Source organism: Podarcis liolepis (assembly GCF_965112155.1).
Source record: "Podarcis liolepis genome assembly, chromosome: 3".
Taxonomy (NCBI): domain Eukaryota; kingdom Metazoa; phylum Chordata; class Lepidosauria; order Squamata; family Lacertidae; genus Podarcis; species Podarcis liolepis.
This window is the reverse complement of record NC_139557.1, coordinates 125253252-125270844: the sequence shown is the minus strand read 5'-3', so window position 1 is coordinate 125270844 and position 17593 is coordinate 125253252. Positions and strand designations below refer to the sequence as shown.

General features: G+C 52.7%; 2 protein-coding genes across 3 annotated transcripts in view; both read right to left on the bottom strand.

The window, feature by feature from the left end:
- LOC310702585 (uncharacterized protein) overlaps positions 1–17309 on the bottom strand; it is a 109279-nt gene extending 91970 nt beyond the window's left edge. The window contains exon 1 of the mRNA XM_083494383.1: positions 17068–17309. The gene's annotated coding sequence lies outside the window, so the exon portion shown is untranslated. The remainder of the gene's footprint in view (positions 1–17067) is intronic.
- On the bottom strand, positions 8945–15468 carry LOC310702577 (uncharacterized protein). Of its 2 annotated transcripts, none has more exons than XM_083494359.1 (6): positions 15410–15468; positions 13634–14138; positions 13357–13438; positions 12819–12901; positions 11364–11490; positions 8945–10602 (listed from the first exon to the last, which is right to left on the bottom strand). In XM_083494359.1, the coding sequence occupies exons 2-6, from the start codon at positions 14057–14059 to the stop codon at positions 9077–9079; spliced, it is 2244 nt and encodes a 747-aa protein (XP_083350485.1). In that variant the 5' UTR covers positions 14060–14138; positions 15410–15468; the 3' UTR covers positions 8945–9076. The 2 variants fall into 2 exon arrangements, with proteins under 2 accessions (XP_083350485.1, XP_083350486.1); XM_083494360.1 differs by lacking the exon at positions 15410–15468 and adding an exon at positions 14664–14688.
- Positions 17310–17593: the final 284 nt, after the last annotated feature.

Genomic DNA, 17593 nt, shown 5'->3' with positions numbered 1-17593 from the left:
GCAGCTGGAGGAGGGGATCGGTGTTTGGGAGCAAGCTCACGACGGTTGGCAGAGATGACGGAAGCGGAGACAGTTTCAGCGCTGCAACAGGCAGTTACCCAATTGAATGCGGAGGTACCGGCATCCAAGAAAAGGGAGGAGGATGCGGCAGCCGCCTACCGAGATCTCCACGCCAGGTTTGAAGCATGGGTTAAGCACGGGCAGCCAGGACCCAGACCGGAGGGGGTTGGGTTGGCACGGAGAGCAGGAGGGCTTGTGGCTCACTTCGATGGGAATTTACAACAGTACCCCAATTTTCGAGCAGATGTAATGTGCGCACTGCAACTGCTGGCAAAAGACTTTAGAGATGAGGAAGAGAAAGTGGGGTTTATACTATCCCATTTGCATGGGGATGCTAAAGCGTGGCTACGCAATTTGTGGAGGGATAAAGATCCGGCGCTTCAGAGTGCAGATGCCTTTATCAAAGCGATGGATGCGTGTTTTTTGTCTACCATTGATGTGGATCTTGCCCGACGGGAGATTCATGGACTGAAACAAGGGAGGGTGAGCGTCCGGCAGTACCACGCCCGATTTTTTGCGCTGGTCAGTGCATTGGAATGGGACCGGGATTCGCCCCCAGTCAGGGACCTGTTCTGGGAGGGTCTGAGCTCTGCTGTGAAGGATGAAATTGCGAGGGGGGAGAGGCCCCGAAGCACGCAGGAAGTGGTCCAAAGGGCACTGACCGTGGGGGTGAGGCTGGAAGAACGTCCATGGTGCAGAGATGAAGGACGTGGAGGGCGCGAAGCAGCGAGAAGTTTCTCTTTCGTACCAAGGGAAGCAGCGCGTGCGCAATCCACACCTCCGCCAGGAGGGGGGGTGGAACAGATGGAGGTGGGAGGCGCCAGGGCTCAGTCAGCTACCAGAGCCTCTGCACCGACGGCAGTCAAGACTAAACCTCCTAGAGGGACCAGGAAGTGTTACATATGCGACAGCCCTCAACACTTGGCGAAAGAGTGTCCCCAGAGGAGCTCCAAGCACACTGCAGCCTCCGCAACGGTGAAAGCGGCCATGCAATGCAGCGAAGCCCAGCAGGGAAACGACGATGTCTGGCTGGAGACAGAGGCACTGGGGCCCAGCCAGACGCATCAGTGAAGCAGTCCCCAGCGATATTGCAACCCACGGACCCCCTCCCACCCAAACCAGTGGTGCAGCTCACAGCGTCTCTCCAGCTACCCAATGGCGTCACTATCGAAGTGCCGCTTTCTGTGGATTCTGGAAGCAACGCAGACTTTATAGCACAGGATTTTGTGGAGCAGCACGCTATAAAGCTACTGCCTGCCACTCTGCCCCTGCAAGTCGTCACAGTAGATGGCAGAGAGTTGCTAGGGGGGCAGGTGGTGAAGCAGACGCCACCAATGGTGATGCAACTTGGCAACCACAGGGAAGTCATCAGTTTTAATGTCACCCGACTGTCGGACACGCCCATTGTGTTGGGCATGAGTTGGCTGGACAGGCACAGTCCAACGCTGGCTTGGTACCAGAGACAGCTGATCTTCGGCTCCTCTTACTGCGCAGAACACTGCATCCTGCCCAGACAGGAGGCGGAGGAGGAGGACTCACACCTGCAGTTGGGAACGTTGCAAGCAGTCCCCCACAAATACGCGGACTTTCTGGAGGTCTTCTGCGAGAAAGAGGCAGACAAGCTACCACCGCACAGGCAATATGACTGCAAGATTGACCTCCTGCCAGGGGCGACGCTGCCGAAGGGGAAGCTATATTCCATGTCTGAGGACGAACTACAGGAACTCAAACAGTTCATAGATCACAATTTGCAGCGCGGTTTCATCCGGGAGTCCAGCGCAGTAGGGGGCAGTCCTGTTTTCTTCGTGAAGAAGAAGGACACGCCCCAAAAAAGATTGGTCGTGGATTACCGCCTCTTAAACAGGATGACCAAGCCCTCCGATTTCCCCATGCCCAGGATTGACGACCTGCTGGCGACGGTGCGCAAGGGACGCGTGTTTACCAAGTTGGACCTGCGAGGAGCGTACAATCTCGTCCGCATGAGGGAGGGCGATGAGTGGAAGACGGCCATGTTCACGCCTCTGGGCACCTACGAATACAGAGTGATGCCGTTTGGTTTGCAAAACGGTTCTCACTGTTTTCAAGCTTTCATGCATCACGTGTTGGCGGGACTCCTCTACAAGAAGTGCGTCTGCTTTCTGGATGACATCCTGATATTCTCTGACTCGCAGCAAGCACACGACCAGGACGTTCGGGAGGTGCTGAAGAGGCTGCAGCAGCATAGACTGTACGCCAAACTGGAGAAGTGCCAGTTCGACACGACGGAGGTGGATTTCTTGGGTTACAAGCTGTCGGACAAGGGGCTAGCCATGGACAGCGCCAAGGTTCGTGCGGTGTTGGATTGGAAGAGCCCGCGCAACCGGAAAGAGGTCCAGAGGTTTGTCGGATTCGCCAATTTCTATCGCAAGTTTATCAAGGGGTTCGCGATGCAGACGGCAGCTATTACGGACACGCTAAGCTCCAAGAAAAAGAAATTCATCTGGACGGAGCAGGCGGAGCGGTCCTTTCAGACACTCAAGCGTCTCTTCGCGTCGGAAGAGCAACTGCTGCATATCGACCCCAGCAGACCGCTGCGAGTAGAAACAGACGCGTCCGATAGAGCAGTGGGAGCGGTCCTGCTGCAGAGGGACCCACAGGGGGTCTGGAGGCCGGGGGCGTTCTACTCCAGAAAGCTCAGCAAGTCGGAGCAGAACTACACCATCTGGGATAGGGAGTTGCTTGCCATTCATGCAGCTTTCAAGGCGTGGAGGCACTTCCTGATTGGCGCCAAGCACACGGTGCAGGTCTGCACGGACCACAAGAATCTGGAGCACTGGCGCACGGCTCGGTTCCTGAACCAGAGGCAGATACGTTGGGCGGAGTTCTTTGCTGACTTCAATTTCCGAATTGAGTACGTCCCGGGCGACACCAACATCATGGCGGATGCACTGTCCCGAAAACCGCAATACCTCGAAGAGGCGACGCCAGCGGCAGCCATGCACATCTTCGCGCCGACAGCGTGGGCGTGCGCTTCTGCCACAGTAGACCTGGATGCGGTGCGACGGGCGTTGCAGGACGACTCATTCGCGCAGGCGAAGATGGCAGAGGTGCACAAGGGCACGGCAAAGGGCGACGAGTTCCAGATACGAGACGGCTTGCTCTTACGTAAGGGGGCCATCTACGTGCCGGGAGACGAACTTCGCGCCCGGGTACTGCAGCAGCTGCACGACGCACCCACGGCCGGGCACTTTGGCACAGAAAAAACAGTGGAATTGGTCGCAAGAGACTTTTGGTGGCCCAAACTGAGGGGGGAGGTCGCGGACTACGTCGCGAGGTGCGACACCTGCCAGAGGGCCAAGCCGGTGCACAGACCACCGGCGGGACTGCTGGAACCGCTGCAAACGCCGTTTGAACCATGGGAGAGAGTGGCCCTGGACTTTGTCACGGATCTACCCAGCTCGAGAGGCAAGACAGCTGTACTAGTGGTGGTGGACTTGTTCACCAAGATGGCACATTTCATACCGTGTGTGAAGGTGGCCACGGCAGAACAAACAGCCAAACTGTTCATAGATCACGTGTTCAAAGTGCACGGGCTGCCGCGGTCTATACTGTCCGACCGCGGACGCCAGTTCATCTCGAATTTCTGGCAAAAGCTGATGGGCTTCCTGAACGTCAAGATCAACCTGACATCAGCAAGACACCCGCAGACCAACGGGCAAGCGGAGAGGGTCAATGCCATCATGCAGCAGTACCTGAGATGCTATGCCAATCAACAGCCTGCGACGTGGGTGGATTACCTGCCGCTCGCCGAATTCGCCTACAACAACACGAAACACGTATCTACAGGGGTGACGCCGTTCTTCGCCAACAATGGGAGGAATCCCAGAACCTTCCCGGGACTGGACAGAGTGGGGGAAGGGGAACCACAGACGGCGGACGCTTTCGCATCTGAGTTGCAAGAGGTCCACGATCAACTCAGACGGCAGCTGGAGCTGGCGAAGCACGCATACAAAGTCCAAGCTGACAAGCACAGGCGAGTGGGCGAGGAGATCCGAGTGGGAGACTGGGTCTGGTTGGCAGCCCACGCGGTGCCGACCCGATCGTTAGCCAAGAGGAAGCTGGGGCACAAGCAACTCGGTCCATACCGAGTCGAAGCGCAGATCAACCCGGTGGCTTTCCGGCTGGTGCTACCGGAGGGTTCCAGGATGCATCCGGTGTTCCACAGGTCGGTGCTCACTCCCTACAGGGCACCGCACAGGTTCCAGGAACCAGGAACGGCACCGAGTCAGTCCCCGGAGCGGACGGAGGCGGGAAGATTGCCACAGCAGGACCCCATCAACGAAGTCATGGAGATTTTGGACTCCAGATGGGGGGAAGACGGAGTAGAATATCTCCTTGCAAGAGAGGGCACCCGGGCCAGTGCTAACAGCTGGGTGCCGGACTACGCCTTGGAGGAACCCCTGCTCAAGGACGAGTTTCACGCCCTTTTCCCACACAGACCTATGCCAGCGGGCTTCTTCGACGACTGGTTGTTCACGCCCACGCTTTCCTCCAGCACGTTCCATGGCTTCGACTCGGAAGGGGAACCCGCACCGCGCACACGTTCCCCAGAGGGGTCGCCGGAGGGTTCGGCGTCCGACAACTCGTATTGGTGGGACGATCGGCCAGAGGAGCAGTGGCGCCGGAAGTGGCAGGAGATACCAGGTCCAGCGACAGACGCAGAGACTGACATGGACGTTTGCGGGGAGGATCTTGGTTTCGAGCACGGCGGCACCGAAATGGAGGCGGAGGAGATCACCGTTGACGAACGCGGGGAGGAAGACTCGGAGGTCTTCAGTTGGCGGCCAGCAACGGGGAGCGAACTGTATCCGACATTCACTCCCGTGATGACGGAGCACCCACCAACCACCCTTGAGAGCGGGGAGGGGGGAAGGGGGGGCTTCGAGGGGGGGATGGATGTCAGGGGTTCAGGAGCAGAGACGCAGAGAAGGGAGGAGACAGAGAGCGAGGGGGAGGAATACGAAGGAAGGATGAGCGGGGATGACGACCCGAGATCACCGAGCCTGTCTAGCGAGTCCGAGGATTCCCAGAAGGGAGCGCCAGCAGCCAGAGCAAGGGGGGAGAGCAGGGGGACACCCCAGGAAGAAGGGTCCAGAGAGGGATCAGAAAGCAGCAGTTGGAGATCGGGACCCACGTGCCCAGCCGGGAGCAGCGGGGAGAAAGGGGACCAGATATCGGGTTCCGGAGACTTTCAGAAAGAGGGAGGGCATGAGTCAGGAGTAGTCACGCCCACCTCGGGGAGCGATGAAACGATCAAGAGGAAAGTGGAGAGTTGGGCGCGCGCGCCAAGTTCAAATGTAGCGGAAGCTGGCGCAGTCAGCAGCCCAGAGAGTGAGCCGGGTCCTAAAGCCCGCCGCAAGGAGGCGGAAGGGTCAGGGGGGTCCGCGTCTGAAGAGAGTAGGAAGGGAGAGACCCAGGGGGGCAGAAGGACCCAGAGACGGAAGGAAAGGCGCAGGAGGTGGAGCAAGGCTAGGGTATTAAGCTGGTGCGCAAGAGGCGGAGACTCAGACGGGTCTTCGTCGTTCTGACCTAGAAGAAGTAGGGCTGCACATTGCAGTTTGGAAATGGAACCTGTAATCCAATAAAGACTCTTTGAAACTAAGCACTGGCTGACTTGGTCCTATGTGAGCTGGGACTGGGCGGCAGCCCTGACAGCCATGAATAAACAACTTATGACTATGACCTTGGGAACAGGCAACTCTGCTGTTTGTGTTGAGGATCTCAATGAGAAAGAATCCACAGCTGAAGGGGAAATAACATCTGCAGAGGTGGAAGAGACTAAACAAGAAAAAGAGAAAGTAACTTTGGGAAGCAACATCCAAAAGCTGACATTTGTGGAATACAAACAAGGAGACTTTGGGAACACGCTTACCACAAGTCTGCGAAAGATGCAGAAGAAGAAGGAGGAGGCCCTGGGACAATATGGAATACAGAAACTTAAAATAAAGAGATATGACTGGGGCCTACATTTGGACTTTGGTTTTGAGGAGACAGACTTTGTGGAAACTTTCCAGCAATTGATTGCAAATCTCCTTGTGGGAAGAGAATACATTTGGATGCTGAAAGAACTTTTTTCAGACTCGACGACTGACATAAAGGACTACCAACAAGACCGGCGGAGAGGGACTGAAAGAGACTTGAAAGCCTTGGACGTGAGGAACCCAGGCTGAGAATCTCGACTTTGGACCTTCATTGGGAAGGGACAAAAACCGGGAATGGGAGGGAGGGAAGAGGAGACTTTCAGAAACTCTTAAGACTTTTGGGTTTGGTTTATATGACTTCTAATTAAGACAAAATGAAAAATCGATGGAAGAGAACTTATGTCCAACTTAGGAATATCAATTTTAATTATAAAAGAGGTAATAAGAAGAACAAAATGGTTAAGAGGAGAAATACCAACTTGCTGATGCAACTTTGGGAATTGGGATGCATGAGGGGGGGTGGGGGGAAGTCAGGGAACAAGGTTATGAAAAAAGGATCTGCTGAATTTGCATATGTGTTGTTATGTGTTATTTTTTTTGTGTGTTTTGTCTTATAAAAGCGGAAAACCCAATAAAAATTTTATATATATAAAAAAAAAGGATTTACTTCTACACCACTTGGCTGATACCCAGCAGAGGGAAGACCTTTAAATAAAACACAGAGCCAAGGGAATAAGAGCAAGTCCAGTTAGTGTCAGGGTCAGGGTTTGCAGTCTGACCTATTTTCCTTTGTATAAGAAGCAGCATGAAGGAGGCCTCCCAGCCTGTTCTCAGGTCCTTAGATGTGAAAACAGTTGGTCCTGGCAAGTATTAACTGCTCTCAGTCTTAACCTGTCAACTGCCGTTCGTCCAGATTTTAATTTGTCTGAATTAAGTTTAAGATGTATTTTAATTAATTGATGCCTGTTTTTATGTATGCTGTGTTATTTATATGATGTTAGCCGCTCTGAGCCCGGCTCTGGCCGGGGAGGGCGGGGTACAAATACAATTTCTTCTTCTTCTTCTTCAAAGATTTTAAAGTTTAGAGGACTCTGCCACTGCTTGTAGGCAGGGTTTGCAGTGAATCTTGCCTGATGTGTTTGGGATTCATGTCTCCTCTTGGAAGTCCAACAGGCAAGATAGCTATGCAAATAGCGACGATGATTAGCAGAATAGCTCACCATCTGATGATTTAGTTTAGTGTTAGGGCTGAGCGATACTTTCTTTTCAACAATGTGATACCTTCTTTTCAACACTTGCAAGTTAGAGACACAATTGCTTTTTTAAAAAATTTCAGTTGTAGTGCAGCAATGGAGACAGGTTTTTCCTACTGTCTGGGGATAGGCAATTTGTGGCAATATCACTAATTTTACGGTATTTTTTTATAGCATATCTAAAATCCGTTGCTTTTTAGGGGCTAATTAGCTAATAGGGAACCACTGTGCTAGAGGCTTGGTTGGTTGCAGGCCTGAGGATGTGGCTCCTGGGAGGAATGAGCAGAGGAAGGAGTTAGCAACCAGCAGCAGTCAAACTCAGCTCATTGCAGCTTCTGGGAGCTCACGAAGAGGCCTCCCAAACATAGGCATTTGCGAGGGCATTTAAGGGGGAGGCCCAGAGTATTGTCCCATGGCGCGCATAGGACCAAGAGACATGCAGGGCGAGGGAGCTGCTACAGTGACCTGCAACCCCTGTGCCATGCTTGTCTTTCTGCCGGAGAACATACACTTGTATACCTGCAGCAAGTGCAAACTGGTTGTCTTGCTGGAAGAGAAGGTACAGCAACTTGAGGCCTTCCTAGCCATGCTTTGAGCTACAGGACAACATGCCGAGTTTCTGGATAGAGCTGGGTTGACTGTCATGCAACAGCAACACAGATGGGGTGGCCCCAGGCTGGAGGAAGATCGCCCACTGCAAAAGACCAACCCCTGGAGGAATGTGAAACACAGAGGTAGGACAGTCACGAACCACGCTTTGTCACTGGAGCTGGAGAATGGCTTCCATGCTCTCACCTTGGACACCAGTTCTGGGCCAGAGGAGCTAGGACAGCAGTTGCCGACCTGAGAATACACCAAGGTGGCTGTGAAAGGTGCAGAGCCCAGAATGATTTCGGCCACCCCCCAGAGGTGGAAGAGACAAGAGGAGATGGACTTCCCTGTTTAGGGAAGTTTTTAATGATTGATGTCATAATGTATTTTTACTCTTTTGTTGGAAGCTGCTCAGAGTGGCTGGGGCAGGGTAAAAATAATAAATTGTCATGTAATATTAGCATTAGTATTATTAGAGGAGTCCTTTTTCATTCTTGACCTAACTCCTTCAGATCCGCGGCTACTGATCATGGATGAGTATGCTGATAACCCACTTGCTATCTTCCAAGGAAATGAACTAGGCAACTCCAACAGACAAGAACTCAAGAACAGCACTTGTAGACCATAGAATACTCCAAGGAGGTCTTGGAAGGTACAGCATATCAAACAATTCCTGCCACTCCCCAGAGGAGGAGACGTGATAGGTGACTCCCTACTGAGGGGGCAGAAGAAGTAGTGTGTGGAGAAAAGAGGATGTCCCAGACGGTCTGCAGATTCACAATGTGACAGAGAAGTTGCCATGTCTTTTAAAGCCAACTGACCCCTACTCCTTCCTTCTGATTCATGTGGGTACAAATAATACTAACACGGACAATGTATATCAAGGGACTGTGAGACTCTGGGAGGAAGCTGAAGAGATGTGGGGCACAGGTGCTCTCTTCACCACCAGTCCTTCCTGTTGAAGGTCGGAGCTGGGGAAGGGAAAGGAAAATACTGGGCATAAACCAGTTTGAGGGAATTGGGCATGTTTTGCCTAGAAAAGAGGAGATTAAGAGATGTGATGGCCATCTTCAAATACTGTGATTCTCCTTGCTGTGAGTTCTTTGATGGAAAGTGAGAAGTTTCTTCCATTTGAAGCTCTTTCCACATTCCAAGCACTGATAAGGTTTCTCCCCTGTATGAATTCTTTGATGGGAAGGGAGACTTCCTTTCCTACTGAATCTCTTTCCACGTTCCAAGCATTGATATGGTTTCTCTCCTGTATGAATTGTCTGATGGGAAGTGAGACTTATCTTCCAGATGAATCTCTCCACATTCCAAGCACTGATATGATTTCTCCCCGCTGTGAGTTCTTTGATGGCAGGTGAGATGAGACCTCCTATTGAAGCTCTTTCCACATTCCGAGCATTGATGTGGATTCTTCCCCTCATGAATACTTAGATGGGAAGTGAGTTGGGCCCTTTGTCTGAAGCTCTTTCCACATTCCAAGCACTTATAGGGTTTCTCCCCTGTATGAATTCTTTGATGGGGTATGAGCTGAGCTTTCTGCCTGAAGCTCTTTCCACATTCCAAGCACTTACAGGGTTTCTCCCCTGTATGAATTCTTTGATGGGAAGTGAGATTAGATCTCCTACTGAAGCTTTTCCCACATTCCAAACACTGATATGGTTTCTCTCCTGTATGAATACTTCGATGGGCTACCAGCTTAGCCCTCTCACTGAAGCTTTTCCCACATTCCAAGCACTGATATGGTTTCCCCCCTATATGAATTCTTTTATGGTAAGTGAGATTTAACATCCAGGCATAGCTCTTTCCGCATTCCAAGCACTTATAGGGTTTCTCTCCTGTATGAATTACTTGATGGGCCAAGAGGTGAGCCCTCACACTGAAGCTCTTTCCACATTCCAAGCACTGATGGGGTTTCTCCCCGCTATGTGTTCTTCGATGGGAAGTGAGATTGAAGCTCCTATGGAAGCTCTTTCCGCATTCCAAGCACTGATATGGTTTCTCCCCTGTATGAATTCTTTGATGGGAAGTGAGACTTTCCTTATGGGTAAAACTCTTTCCACATTCCAAACACTGATACGGTTTCTCCCCGCTGTGAGTTCTTTGATGGCAAGTAAGTTTGGAGATGTGATTGTAGCTCTTTCCACATTCCAAGCACTGATATGGTTTCTCCCCTGTGTGAATTTTCTGATGGGAAATGAGATAGGACCTCTGACAGAAGCTCTTTCCGCATTCCAAGCACTGATATGGTTTCTCCCCTGTATGAATTCTGTGATGGTAAGTGAGCTTAGCCCTCTGAGAGAAGCTTTTTCCACATTCCAAGCACTGATATGGTTTCTCCGCTGTATGAATTTTCTGATGGGAAATGACATCGGACCTCCGACTGAAGCTCTTTCGACATTCGAGGCACTCATATGGTTTCTCCCCTGTATGAATTATTTGATGGCGAGTGAGATGGGTCCTTTGTCTGAAGCTCTTTCCACATTGCAAGCACTGATATGGTTTCTCTCCTGTATGAATTCTTTGATGGGAAGTGAGATTACCCTTCCGACTAAAAGTCTTTTGACATTCTAAGCACTGATAGTGATTCTTTCCAATGGGATTTATTTCATAGGAAGTGGAATCGGAGCTGCGATTGATGCTCTCTCCAAATTCCAAATATTCATACAACTTCCCCACTGTGTGTAATTTGTCGTGGTCTCCCTTGTTCATAACTTCCAATCCATCACCACCTGCAAAAATGAGGGAAGATTGGAGTCTCAGGAAGAAATGGAGCCCCAACTTATTAAACAATGCTAATAAACACTTGTGACAGACAAATAACAGAAGGGAGTTTGATTTGCGGTTTTACTACAGGGTTAATGAATGCCTTTGTTGACTGGCATTAAGAGAGAGACATATTGATGGAAACCTGAGATTCAAAAGGCCTGGCACTTTCCAGGATGGATTTTGTTTGGCTCAATGTAATCTGCACCATTTGCAAGTTCAGTCTTCTCTTTGGTAAACCAATAAGTTGCAGAAGAAAAACTAATAAACCTGATAGAAGCAGGTTCATCTTCTGTCCCCATGATGAAGTCTACATTCAAAAAGAAGAATCATAGAATCATAGAGTTGGAAGAGACCACAAGGGCCATCGAGTCCAACCCCCTGCCAAGCAGGAAACAAAGAAGAGTTTGGATTTGATATCCTGCCTTTCACTCCCTTTAAGGAGTCTCAAAGCGGCTAACATTCTCCTTTCCCTTCCTCCCCCACAACAAACACTCTGTGAGGTGAGTGGGGCTGAGAGACTTCAGAGAAGTGTGACTGGCCCAAGGTCACCCAGCAGCTGCAGGTGGAGGAGCAGGGAAGCGAACCCAGTTCACCAGATTATGAGACTACCGCTCTTAACCACTACACCACACTGGCTCTCAAGGGCAGCTGAGATCAGCCTGATCATGGTTTTAAAAGGCAAATGTGGAGGAAGAAAAGATTATGATCCAGCAGGAATCCTTACTGAGAGAGTCCACAGTCCTACGATTCTCCTCCATGACTTCCTTATGCAGAGCTCTCTGGTCAGGATCCAGCAACGCCCACTCCTCCTCTGTGAAATACACAGCGACATCTTTAAAACACAGAGGACCCTGAAGGAAAAAGGAAAAGGTCCTCCACTTAGACAGCATAAAGATTATCTACTACACATTGCTTGATTTTTTTCTGCCCATTCATTGTTGTGTTGTTTCAATGGGGTTACTTTGCTGCACATTCTAATTACAGACACTTACTTGAACATTTTAATTGTTTTCTTTTATTGTGCATTTTAATGATGACTGCCATCGGAACAGGGGAGGGAGGCAGGGGGGGCCATTGGGCTACAGAGAGCCTCCGAAACTCCTGAGGAGCAGGGCCTCACCTCGCCAGGCTGGCCAGGAGGGACGCACGCCACTTCCGTCGCCCAGCTTGCGCAGAGGGGTGATTCTTGATGTCAGATTTATGTCCGTTAATCACAAAAATCACAAAACAGAGAAACCAGTAGGAGAACATTTCAATCTCCCAGGACATTCTATACAAGATCTCAAAGTAGCTGTTTTACTACAAAGGAATTTCAGATATAGACTGGAAAGAGAAGCTGCTGAATTGCAACTCATTACCAAACTCAAAACCATGGAGAGACCTGGTTTGAACAAAGACATTGGATTCTTATCTCATTATACATGACTAAGCCATTTCTCACCTTCTCACCCCTTGCCTTTTCCTGGAAGACCTATTGCAGTCGTTAAGAGTCGTCAACAGGCTCATCTCAGCCATCTGCCAATCTCCCATTCCCACCACCCTTCTGAGTAACACCCCTCCCCACCTTCTCACTATATAGAAGGATCTGGCAACTTCTGTTTCAGTGTATCTGAAGAAGTGTGCATGCACACGAAAGCTCATACCAAGAACTAACTTAGTTGGTCTTTAAGGTGCTACTGGAAGGAATTTTTTTATTTTGACTATGGCAGACCAACACGGCTACCTACCTGTAATTCAAATTATTCTGTCTGTGGAAGCATTCCTGTTTGACAGACAGAATGATCCCTTCCCTACTCCCACTGTGTGATGCTTGGGGGACTATGGGACTCTCCCTGTGCCCTACAGTCAACTTCATGGAGCTCATGGGGGCACAGGAGGGGGGGATCCCCATCAGGTGATGGGGCTATTTAACCCTGACCACTGCTTAGAAGCCTTTTTTGATCAATATAGTAATATGACTGCAGCTACTGATAAATACAGAGAAATTCAGAAGGATAGTTGAGGTGAGGTGGCTGTTCATTCCTGTCAGCACATAAACCTTCTTGAATGGCATTGTCCATCTTTGTTCAGGACAGAGGCTTTGACAGAAGCCAAGAGGAGGAGAAATTCTTTCCGGCCCAGAGGCTCCCTGGCTGCCCCACTCCTCTGACTCTTTCCCCACAAAGCTCTTTCCCCATACCAGATCTGTTTCCACAGCTGCTGCTTCTCCTCTGTTCTCATGAAAAGATGGATGAGGAGGTCTGGGGGGCATCCGTCTGTCACCTGCGAGAGACAAAAGTCAAAGGGAAGCCATCAGCTCCTGCGTCTCTCACTTCTTCAGACACACTGAAACAGAAGTCTCTTTCAGAAGTCAGCGTCAGTGTGTCTGAAGAAGTGTGCATGCACATGAAAGCTCATACCAATAACAAACTGGTCTCTAAGGTGCTACAGGAAAGAATTTTTTTCCTTTTCCAACCACGGCAGACCAACACGGCTACCTACCTGTAACTAGAGGTTCAGCACTTAGAGATAAGCGCCACAGATGTGCCATGGAAAAGGTCTTGCTTGTTGAGTGCATTTTGACATTGTACCCATTTCAAATTTTGGTTCTTCAAAATATATCTCCCCCCCCCCCTTTGGGCTCTTGGCCCCAAGTGCCTCCCCCCCTAAAGATGAACAGAACCCAAAGATTAGTTTCAAGATCCACAGAATGAGAAGAAAGACGAGTTCCTCCTTACCCAGTGGCCTCCCTCTGGCGTCCAACGGAGTCTTCTCTGCCTCACAGGAATCCAGGCCCATTTCCGCAAAGAGATCCTTTCTCTGAAAGAGTAACAAGGGTTCAAAACAGAGAATGGGAAGAAGGATTAGAAAAGGAATGATCGGAGCAAACACTTTAGGGGAGCAGATCTCATCCCTTGCTTCTCCAAAGAGGGCGAGCCGTTAGGAGAGCATCTTGGAAGGCTCCCTGTCTTGCTTGGAGCCCCTTGGGAGTTTCCAGAGGAAAGTCTCTCTCACCTGCTGCTCTGCCTGCTTCCTCTCCTCTGCCTGACTCAGGAGGAAACCTTCGGCCAGGGCTACAGCCTGCGAACTGGTCTCTGCTCCACATTCCCTCACCCAGCTCTCCATCTCCAGCGGAAGGACAGCCAGGAACTGCTCCAAGATCACCAGGTCCAGCATCTGAGCTTTCGTATGACTTTCTGGCTTCAGCCACCGACAGTCAAGGTGGTGGAGTCGGCCGCAAGCCTCTCGGGGTCCTTTGGCCTCCTGAGAGCCGGACTGCGTCAACTGCTGGCTCTGCACCTCTGAGCAGAGGGTGTCCTCCTCACCCGGGATCTTCTGCACTGAGTTTTCCCATAATCTCCCGCTGCTCCCAGTTTGGAGGGCAGGGCCTCCTCCTGCTTCAGGGCCAGCTGAGTCTTGCTCATCCATCTGGGCTCTCATGAAGCCTCCAAGAGATCCGAAGGAATCCTTTCGTTTTCTGCCAAGTTCTGATGGTCCAATTTAGAGGTGCTAGCAACGCCTACAAAGCAAACATATGGGTCTGTTATCAGACTGATACATGGTCAGGAGAAGAGAAATGTTTCCTGAGCAAGCGTGGCTGAGTCTTGCTAGGAACCAGGGCTGGACTGCACCACTGCCCTGACTCTGAACCTTCATTAACAGGAAAAAAGGAAGAAGGAAGAGAAGGAAGCGTCTAGCCCTGGCCTAAGGAAAGCGACCATGCAGAATTGCCTCACTGACAATTTCATGACCCAGAAGGTGGAAGAAACAAGAAGGGGATCATCTGTCTTGGACCTAGTCCTCAACAACAGATGGGAACTGATCAACCAAGTGGAAGTACTGGGAAACTTGGGAGGAAGTGATCATGTCCTCCCCTGAGACAGAGGGAAAGGCAAGCTGAGTGTAGTCAGGAATTCACTTTAAGGCGGGCAATTTAAAAAAACTTAAGGAGATACTGGGTGAGATCCTATGTTCTGAAATGCTAAAAGAAATGGGAGCTTCTTCAAGGTGAAATATTGAAGGCCCAAATGCAGGCAGTCCCAACCGGAAAGAAAAGTGAGAGGCTTCCTCCTCGGTCTGGGGGAGGCAGATCTGAGCATTTGGGGAAAGACCTGTGATTTAGGTCTGGGCTGCAGTTTTCCATTTCATTGCAGAGTGCTCACTGGAAGGACAGATCCTGAAGCTGAGGCTCCAAGACTTTGGCCACCTCCTGAGAAGAGAAGACTCCCTGGAGAAGGGGACGACAGAGGACGAGGTGGTGGGACAGTGTTCTCGAAGCTACCAGCATGAGTTTGACCAAACAGGGAGGCAGTGGAGGACAGGAGGGCCTGGCCTGCTCTGGTCCAGGGGGTCATGAAGAGGCGGACACCACTAAAGGACTCAAGAGCAGGACTAGATGTCCTTTGGGTCCCTTCCAAGTCTGAGATTCTAGGCTTCTCCCCAAGGCTTCCTCCTCGGTCTGGGGGAGGCAGATCTGAGCAATGAGGTCTGGGCTGCAGTTTCCCGTCTCATGGCGGAGCTGGAAGGGCCCCGCGGGGTCCTCAGTCCAGCATCTGGACCTGCCTTTCTCCTGCTGGGGCCCCAGATGTGGCTGGACTACAACTCCCATCACCCCCCGCTAGCCAGGCCAGGGCTCAGGGATGAGGGGAGTTGCAGTCTGGGACCCCCAGCTGGAGAAACCCCCTCGCCCGCCCCCCCTTTGCAAAGCCCTGCCTGCCCCTCCCTGCAGGAGCCCCCCCCCCCATAGGACCCCCTGCATCCCGGGACCCCGAGACGGGAGAGGAGACTCACCGGAGGAGACAAGAGGGGGCCGGGGAGGGGCTCCGGAAGACCCGCCCCTTCCTGTCCTGTCCTCTCTAGGCGTGCGGCTCAGCTGCTCTTAACCCTTGGCTCGCCGGCGCGCCCAGCTGGTCTCCTTGGGGGGGGAGAAGGTCCCACTGTCTTCTTGGGAGCCGCTCTGAGCCCGGCTTGGGCTCCCTCCTGTCCTGCCGAGGGCCAAGCAGGGCTGCCTCCCCTCGGCCTCCTTCCCCCTGAATGGGGGTCCCTCCTTGACCCAGCCCCGCCCGGCATCCCGGGACCCCGAGACGAGAGAGGAGACTCACCGGAGGAGACAAGAGGGGGCCGGGGAGGGGATACGGAAGACCCGCCTCCGTCACTTCCTGTCCTCTCTAGGAAAGGGGCGCAGCTGCTCTTAACCCTTGCCTAGCCTGACGAGAAGGAGAAAGGGGAGCCCCCTGCCCCCCCCCGGGATGGGCAGGGCAGAAGGAAGGGCGGGGGGGGGCTGGAGGGGATGCAGTGTCCGGCCTCGGGGGCCAGGGCTCCAGTCAGGAGGGCCAGAGCGGACAAGGGAGCAGCAGCCTCCCCGGGCCCGGGGACAGGCTAGGGGAGGGCTAACAATCCGGGATAGCAGCGGGAGGCTCCATGCAGGAGGAGAGCGCCTTTGGCCCTCTCAGGTAGACTGGCTCTGGCCCTGGAGGCTCCATGCAGGAAGAGCCCTGAGGAAGCTGCATCGTGCCAAGGGGGACCCATCCGGCCCGGGACCCTGCGCCCCCAAGCAGGAGGAGAGCATCTTCCTAGTCCTGCCTTGTGCTCTGCCATTCTAAGGTAGACTGGCTCTGTCCATGGAGGCTCCATGCAGGAAGAGCTCTGAGGCAGGTGCCTCGCGCCAAAGGAGACCCATCCGGCCCAGGATCCTGTGCCCACAATGGCGCGCCCAGCTGTTCCCTCGTTTGGGGGGAGCCTGGGGGCCAGAGGAGGAAAAGGAGCCTGGCCAGGAGCCGAGAGGGGGAAAGAGGAGCCCCCTGCCCCCCCCCCGGGATGGGCAGGGCAGAAGAAAGGGCGGAAGGGGGGACCTGGAGGGGATGCAGTTTCCGGCCTCGGGGGCCAGGGCTCCAGTCAGGAGGGCCAGAGCGGACAAGGGAGCAGCAGCCTCCCCGGACCCGGGGACAGGCTAGGGGAGGTCTAAGAATCCGGCACCCAGGCGCCCCAAGCAGGAGGAGAGCGCCTTTGGCCCGCTAAGGTAGACTGGCTCTGGCCCTGGAGGCTCCATGCAGGAAGAGCCCTGAGGAAGCTGCATCGTGCCAAGGGGGACCCATCCGGCCCAGGATCCTGCCATAGCTGTCCACTTTCAGATTTGAAAAGAAGGGATCAGCAGCCTCCCCTGTCCCAGGGACAGTCTATGGGAGGTCTAACAATCCAGGATAGCAGCGGGAAACGGCGCTGGAATAAGGGAACTTCCCCCCCAAAAAGGGAAGGTTGACAGCTATGGATCCTGCGCCCACAGTGGCACCCAGGCAGGGGGTTCTGTGGTCTATAAGCCACTGAGACTTGGGCTGCCCAGCGGAAGGTCTGTGGTTCCAGTCCCCATGACTGAGCTCCCCTTGCTCTGTCCCAGCTCCTGCCAACCTAGCAGTTCGAAAGCACACCAGCGCAAGAAGAGAAATAGGTACCACTGTGGTGTTTCTGTGCGCTCTGGCACTTCTCACGGTGTCCCGTTGCACCAGAAGCGGTTCAGTCCTGCTGCCCATATGACCCGGAAACCTGTCTGTGGACCAACATGGGCTCCCTCAGCCCAAAGCGAGATGAGCTCTGCGCCCCAGTCGCCCTTGACGGGACTTGACCGTCCAGCGGTCCTTACCTCACCCAACAGAGGAAGGGAAGGTCCACGTGTTGGACTGAGCAGGAAAAGGGGGGCTGCGCGGTGCCTTAAGGTGTGTAACAAAGGCGCTTGGGGGAACTTCCCTGGGGAGAGCATTCTTCACATAGGGAGCCACTGCAGAGAAGGCCCCGTTCCTGTGCTGCCACCCTCTGGACCTCTCAAGGGGGAGGGACACGAAGAAGGGCCTCAGAAGATGATCTCAGGGTCCGGGGACATTCATAGGGAGAGAGGCGGTCCTTGAGGAATTGCGGTCCTGAGCTGTTTAAGGCTTAATAGGTCAAACCAGCACACTGAATGGGCACCCAGTGCAGTCGGAC

Bases quoted from the DNA above. Each gene is read 5' to 3' on its own strand.
- LOC310702577 (XM_083494359.1), bottom strand. From the start codon at position 14,059: ATGAGAGCCCAGATGGATGAGCAAGACTCAGCTGGCCCTGAAGCAGGA. The intron at 12,902-13,356 runs GTAAGGAGGAAC...TGTCTCTCGCAG, and splicing joins CGCCAGAGGGAGGCCACTGG to GTGACAGACGGATGCCCCCC. The intron at 11,491-12,818 runs GTATGGGGAAAG...TTTTTCCTTCAG, and splicing joins CAGCTGTGGAAACAGATCTG to GGTCCTCTGTGTTTTAAAGA.